The sequence below is a fragment of the Sycon ciliatum genome, chromosome 3, assembly GCF_964019385.1.
Source record: "Sycon ciliatum chromosome 3, ocSycCili1.1, whole genome shotgun sequence".
NCBI classification, from domain to species: domain Eukaryota; kingdom Metazoa; phylum Porifera; class Calcarea; order Leucosolenida; family Sycettidae; genus Sycon; species Sycon ciliatum.
The window spans coordinates 5,069,382-5,076,881 of record NC_088645.1 but is presented as its reverse complement, the minus strand read 5'-3'; the positions used below and the strand labels follow the sequence as shown (position 1 = coordinate 5,076,881).

Below are 7,500 nucleotides of genomic sequence, written 5' to 3'. Positions count from 1 at the left end.
AGTCGAGTATCTCGCTCGAGCGCTTTCAAAACTTTTCTCTTGGTTTCGCGTCCCAAATCGTGGAACCACGCGAGGATCGACATGAGTTTCTTGCAAAAACGCAAACTCATCGCGTATTTGTACTATTCGCACAATGTTACATAAATCGCACCGAACGACGCCATATTGATATGTGCCTGCACGTGAACAGCCGTGGAGTGTGCAACGCCTGATCCAGCTCTGCATAGGGTCTTGGTCGAGCGTAATCGAATCTTTGCGTCATAATACCGTACACATCTGAGAGGAACCCGGGGAGTCGCGGGTACTCTCGGATCAAAAACAACGGTGCCCTGCCTCGAGACTGGCCTTGCGCTGGTGTGAAGTGTACGCATGACATCAGAAGATCCGACTACGCTCGACCAAGACCCTATGCAGAGCTGGATCAGGCGTTGCACACTCTGGGGGGGGGGGGTATGTACTCTTGGTATAATGCATGATCGTTGTTGTGTGCGGTATGGCGTATGAGACACCGTATTGTTCCGGAGTATATGTTGCACTTTAAACACTAGTATCTCATCCACAAAGGTTTGTAGTTTGTAGTTTTGTAGCACGATGGTCAAAGTAACGTTTGTACATGTACTGTCGTGGACATGGAAATCCACTCGATTGACCGGGCCCGGCGTCCCCAGCGCGTACAGAACGTTGCAGGCAGTGCAAAAAGTCATGTTGATCCTATGCGACCAGTGCGCTGGAGCGCGTACTGTCTGCTCTTACTGCTTGCTCACGGCTGCACGGCCAGCGCCCTGGGGCCGCTAGACGTGCGACCGGATTTCCATGTCCACGACCGTATTTCATCACAACAAATCGGGTTGCAGCTTATACTCCAGTGCGGCTTATACTCCAGTGTGGCTTATACTCCAGTGTGGCTTATACTCCAGTGCTGCTTATACTCCAGTGTGGCTTATACTCCAGTGTGGCTTATACTCCAGTGTGGCTTATACTCTGGAGAATACACTATGCCATGTGCTGTATGCAGTAGGCCGTGTGCTGTATGCACTATGCCATGTGCTGTATGCACTATGCCATGTGCTGTATGCACTATGCAGTATGATGTTTGACTGTATGATGTATGCTGTCTGTTGCTGCTACAGGTATTTGGAGTCTAACATGTTAGAAAGTTTACCTTCTGGTTTGTTTGCTAACAACCCAGACTTAACAGAGCTGTAAGTAGCTAGAGCTTTTTCTTTTTTAATTCTCGTTCTATTTTTGCTGGATCCTTTCCAGAGCACCTGCCGGAGTCCTGAAAACATATTCTAATGCACTTGTACAGGGCGTCCAATCGTTATTATTATTTTTGTTGTTCGTTTGTTTGTTTGATATAAAGCACGCCAATATTGATATTTCTGTCTGTTTTGAACTGGCTCTAGACAAGAAAAATGGCTGATGCTTGTAGAAAATGTGCTTCGCTTGCATAGTTGTTCTTACTGCGATATGTTCTAACAATATTGAGATGCCTTTGGTTGGCTCTTCTGCCTGGATTTCATTGACAGATGCGTTAATCCCATGGATCCTTCCATGAGTGACATGCGAACTGTAACTATTATTGGGAGCAATAATAAATAATTTGCATCACCACCAACAGAATCCATTTTCTCTTTTGGTGCTCCAGATCTTTCGTTTCGGTTTTGACATTTTGTTTGTGTGCTGATCTGGTTTGTGTGCAGGTATTTGTCTGGAAATCAGCTAGAGTATCTCCCTCCCGGTCTCTTTGCCAATAGTCTCAACCTGTCTATATCGTAAGTTCACAATGCGCACAAAGACAGGCAGGAGCTACCGGTGAAATTTTGAAATATTTTAATCTCACGATGGCATGTGGCCGATAAGAGAAGATTGACATGATTTAATTCGTCCATAGACAAGTTGCCTGCACTCAAATAAGCGCTGCGAGAGTCGTCCCTCAGTATTTTGACTTGATGTGATTGTTGCATAGTCGGTACCAGGAAATCCCTATTGCCGATCACTTTCTTACATTTCTCCACTGTTGTGTTCCCTGCTCAGAGAGCTAATGGACAATCCGTTGAGTTTGGACACTAGGCTGTGTATGCTGGTAGAGCCTGTAGATTTCACACAGTTAGTCAATGCTAGCAAGAACGTCACTGACTATATCACAAGTGAGTTATGTGTGTGTTATGGTGTTGTCCATTTTTTACACCAGTCCTATTTCAGTTTCATGTTAGTTCACTTCCCATCGGATGGTGAGAAACCTGTGCGCCATCGTACTCATTGTTACACTGACACCACACTTGTCAGTTGTGTCAAGAGTAAATAACCTCCAAGAGTGTGCAACTCCAGCTATGGGGTCTGTGACGGCAGAACTTCACATCACGTGATGAACCCGTACGCATTATTTGCACTCTGTGACAGCATGATTGATACAGGGTTGTACGCAACCCAGCTTTGGGTACGACTCTCTTGTGGTCACTTTGCACTGTTTGCCAGTGTGACCTTTTGAACCATGTCACGTGATGTGAAGTTCTGCCATCGCAGCACTGCATAGAGGTTGTGCAGGCAGTTGCAAAACTCTTGGGGATTATGTGCTTTTGGTTGCATGTAGTGGAACACACGTTTTGAAAGATAGTGGCTCAGTTTGGAGCACATAGAATCGACCGATATGAAAGTGAACCACGAATGACAACTAAGTACTGGCGTTTTTTTTTAAACTTGAAGTCAAGCTCTGACACTCCAATCGGCTCTGTTATCCAGTTATTTAGAGAGGATAACAGCATGGGTGGCCTAGTTGGTCTCCACGATTTTGGCCAGTTTGTTTGCTTAGCTTGACCAAGGGTACGTAACCAATGGGAAAGAATAACTGTCACTAAAATATGTGTCTAACTTGTCTACGAACTCTATGCACCGATTGATGTGGTGCAGTTTCGACGGAACAGTGTTCCCCGGGAGAGAGTGTTAGCTACAGAGCCGTTATCCACTGGAATGAGAGGGGGGGGGGGGGGGAGTGCTGGCATTTGAGCTAGATTGCGAAAAGAGTGGTTCCTTTAGCCGGCTGATTCACCTCTGTTGACTATGTAATGGCCGCTGTGCTATGGTGAACATATCAGAACCTGTGACTGGCTACCCCTGCGAGAAAACTCTGAGTTTGTTTTCCTCTGGTCTCCGCTATGTTTGTGTGTGTTTCTGTGCATTAGAACTGAATGCATCATATTGCTCGAGTAGCTGTGTGAACATTCTCCAAGAACAACCGACTGCTTGCTCGGACGGACAGAGATGTGTTGGAGTCGTGTCCAACTTTTCATGCGTTGGTGAGTCGGTCGCGTAGAATGGGGGACGGGTGCATCCATTTCTCGCCATTGAGTTTTGCGGGGGCAAGTCCATTACCACTGTACACACCTTGATACCAGCTCTGCATAAAAGGTCGTGACCCGTATAAGGTCATACTCATATATTTTAATGTACTAGAATGGGTTGTACCTGCCAAATATGGGGCGACGTGTCCCTGCAACAAGGTTACGGGAAGAGTGCATAACCCCAAGAGTGTGCAACTAGGTTCTGGCTGCTGTAGGCCCACTGCGCGGCGGAATTCCAACATTACGTCATACTGCTAAGGCGCAGAGGACGAACTCCGCATTCTGCGGTGCTTGGAACCAGGGAGTAGTACAAGCGCAACGAATGTGTACGTCATTTTTGACGTAATGTTGGAATTCCGCCGCGCGGATCCCCCATGTACAGAGTTGCACACTCTTGGGGTTATGGACTCCTGGTGACGGCCATCTTCAATGCGTACATGTACATGTGCCTCTTATTGTATACAGAAGCCTGCACACACCACCATGGCCTGCACACACCACCATGGCCTGCACACACCACCATGGCCAGCACACACCACCATGGCCTGCACACACCACCAGGGCCAGCACAGGCAACATACCCAGCCGTGCCTCATCATACTGGCGTGGACTGATTGAAATTCGATGGTGTGACTGGGGCTGGCTCCCTCACTGCTTTTAGTGCATACATACACAGTACAAGCGCAACGAATGTGTACGTCATTTTTGACGTAATGTTGGAATTCCGCCGCGCGGATCCCCCATGTACAGAGTTGCACACTCTTGGGGTTATGGACTCCTGGTGACGGCCATCTTCAATGCGTACATGTACATGTGCCTCTTATTGTATACAGAAGCCTGCACACACCACCATGGCCTGCACACACCACCATGGCCTGCACACACCACCATGGCCAGCACACACCACCATGGCCTGCACACACCACCAGGGCCAGCACAGGCAACATACCCAGCCGTGCCTCATCATACTGGCGTGGACTGATTGAAATTCGATGGTGTGACTGGGGCTGGCTCCCTCACTGCTTTTAGTGCATACATACACAGTAGTTCACGTACACGCTATAATAATGGACCAGCAGTGCTCACGGCTGCAAGGCCAGCATGTTGCGGCCACTTGACTTCTCAACAGATGTCAAAGTCCGCTAAAATACTTGATCAAGGGCTCCCTGCTCCCTGTAGAGGGTCGCTTGTCTTCACCCCTCTGGGCCGTACAGCCTTCTCCTGAGGGGTTCAGATGAAGAGTATGTTGGGCCGAGGGAGTGGGCACACACTCATCAATGACAGTCACACTCCATCATGTTCACTGGTTTAGGGAAAGACACACGGGAAAAGTCTGAAGAAAAATTGATTGGCTGTCAACACCAGGATTCGAACCAACTCCCGCATGCTTTCATCCTTTCTGATTTGACCCACGGATTAAAACAACAGTTCTGGTGCAGTTCTGGTGTGGCATGTTCCACTGGACGTTCACATTCTTATGAGTGCCGGATACGGTGCAAGGAGGCAGTACAGCTGTACCTGAACTCCTCCTCCCCCCCCCCCTCTCCTCCTCTCCCCTACAGCACCTGTGCATCAAACGTTTCACGCACAAAAACCTGACACTGCTTGTTAACAATTATAGTCGGGTAATCGACCGTTAAACTGAAGAGTAATCGATAGGTGAAATCTACAATCGTTTCCGTCCTACTCATTAATTTTGTTGCCACCAACAGCACCTGTGACAGAGACACTGCTGATCAGTGTTGCAAGCGATGCCTTAGCCATGCGGGGAAGTTTGAGCGGTATTGACCCGTCCAAGGCACAATGAATCGTTTTGAATAAGCTGCCAACAAGTCTTACGATGGAGGATGCATCATTTAACATGTGCGTCGAAGTATTCTGTACACACACGCATGCGTATGCACATATGTGCGCACAGTATGCACATATGTGTGCACAGTATGCACATATGTGAGCACAGTATGCACATATCTGTGCACAGTATGCACATATCTGTGCACAGTATGCACATATGTGTGCACAGTATGCACATATGTGTGCACAGTATGCACATATCTGTGCACAGTATGCACATATCTGTGCACAGTATGCACATATGTGCTTATGTGTGCACAGTATGCACATATGTGTGCACAGTATGCACATATCTGTGCACAGTATGCACATATGTATGCACATAGACAGTTGTCTAAGGTCCTCAGGCTGTGTACAGTGCTCTATGTGCAGTGGACAGAGCCAGTAATACAATGATCACACAGCAATGGCTCAACCAAGTTCTTTTCCGCCGTTACTCAGAGTTTCGTGTGAAATACTCGTCAGACTGTCTGATCAGTGTTTCGCGTGAAACTCTGAGTAACGGCGGAAAAGAACTTGGTTGAGCCATTGCTGTGTGATCATTAAATGTGTGCACATTATGTGTGCACAGTATCTGTGAGAAGCCATCAATCAGTAGTCATGCGTTTCGTCAACATACTCCCATAACATATGCAGTCCTGGAGCACTTTCACGAGATTGATGTTAGATCGAGTCTGTGCATGCCATTGCAATACCGCTGAAATAAGGAAATTTAACCCTTTGGAGTCCATGGTTCGATTTCGAACCATGGTCATTTTGTATGTATGTGGGCGCAGTCAAACTTTCGCTTCTCGGCCAAATCTTGACCAAATTCAACAATAGAAGGGTCTAGATGATAGAGAAAACTCTCAGCCATCGCCTCAAACAGGTCCGAAGTCTCTCCGATGAAGGTTGAGTAAGCGGCGAGCGATCAAACATTTCGAATTTTCTGCGCAGCATGCTGCGAGTCAGCAGTGCGTGAAAAAAAGGGATTTTCCCAGCTTCATGACAGGCGGCACGTGCCAGGACCGGCGCGGCGCGAAGTCACGGCAAGGTAAGCTTCTACTCGAAAGAATTTGAACAGTTCCGAGCTGGATTCAGTGAAATGGCTACAGGAGACCGATTTCGTCTCAGATCTGGAGCTGGACTCGCGTTTGGGGCGCGTTGTGGCGGACAGTAGATAGTGCTCTTGGCGAGTTTGAGCTCATTGTATTTCTCTCATCAAGAGCTTTCCAACGAGCCCAAGATCTTCAAAATCGGTGAAGTAGGACCAAAGTTATGTTGGAAATGGAGTGCGCATTTTCGTAACTGCCACAAATTCTGCGGAAGCAAAAAAGTTACGGACTCCAAAGGGTAAAGCCGGAGCCATTGGGGACGGCCCCTGGGCCTCCGCGGAATATGCTCGTATTTTTACCGATAATTCTTTTGAGCATTGCTCAAAATTTCGACCGATTATTCCCGTAATTCCACCAACAATTCTCACAATAATTCTTTTTTTCTTCCCTTTTTTTGCAGATAATGTACCGCGTACGGGTTTTTTTGCCACTTGTACGGGCAAAAAAATCACGGTTCGCGTGAAACTCGGCTGGAAGCTTTTTTTTTCTTTCTTTTTTGAAATACCGGGCGATCAACTTCAGGATCATGAGCTTTTTGGTACAAATCAGGGTGTTATAAATGGAAAAAAATTGAAAAAAGGGGGGCATTGCTCAAATTTTACCGATTATTCCACAAAAATTGCCAATAATTCCCGTTTTAAAAATCACACCGATAATTCCCGAAATTATGCCGGCATATTCCGCGGAGGCCTAACGGCCCCCAAGCTGATCCTAACCACTACAGTTGTACCTGTGTATATAAAATCCTACGTGAAAGAATTGAAGCTAATACAGTATTACTGTGCTGTTGCTAAATTAATGCTGCAATTCCACTTCCACCACATGAGCTCTCTGGCCAACCTCACACCAGCAACATAACTCCAAGTTGTAGATACCGACAAATAGAATTTCCTCCATACAGCGTTGTTTCCACCACTAAGGTCTCATCAGTGAAGGTCGAGAATAATGAATGGCTAGAATAAATTTGAAACCGTTTGAGTACAATGCTGTTGCTTCTTGTGCCAATTCTCTCGTTTCTATTGCCAGTGAAAACGTGCAGCATTCGAGTTCCGGTGAATGGTAACATGTCTCCAAAACAACCAGCCATTAACTACAATGAGAGTGTCAGATATTCCTGCAATGCTGGATACGTACTGGTCGGAGCTGAGAGTGCAGCATGTACTGACACTTCTCTGCTTTCCCATTCGATACCAACTTGCAAAGGTATGTGA

General features: G+C 46.9%; 1 protein-coding gene across 1 annotated transcript in view; it reads left to right on the top strand.

Annotated features, from left to right (window-relative positions):
* The window catches only part of LOC135812403 (L-selectin-like), a 16,093-nt gene that overhangs the window by 7,485 nt on the left and 1,108 nt on the right, over positions 1 to 7,500 (top strand). The window contains exons 4-8 of the mRNA XM_065325776.1: positions 1,131 to 1,202; positions 1,704 to 1,775; positions 2,038 to 2,150; positions 3,183 to 3,296; positions 7,316 to 7,492. Of these exons, the coding sequence (XP_065181848.1) occupies positions 1,147 to 1,202; positions 1,704 to 1,775; positions 2,038 to 2,150; positions 3,183 to 3,296; positions 7,316 to 7,492 (532 nt within the window). The 5' untranslated portion in view covers positions 1,131 to 1,146. The remainder of the gene's footprint in view (positions 1 to 1,130; positions 1,203 to 1,703; positions 1,776 to 2,037; positions 2,151 to 3,182; positions 3,297 to 7,315; positions 7,493 to 7,500) is intronic.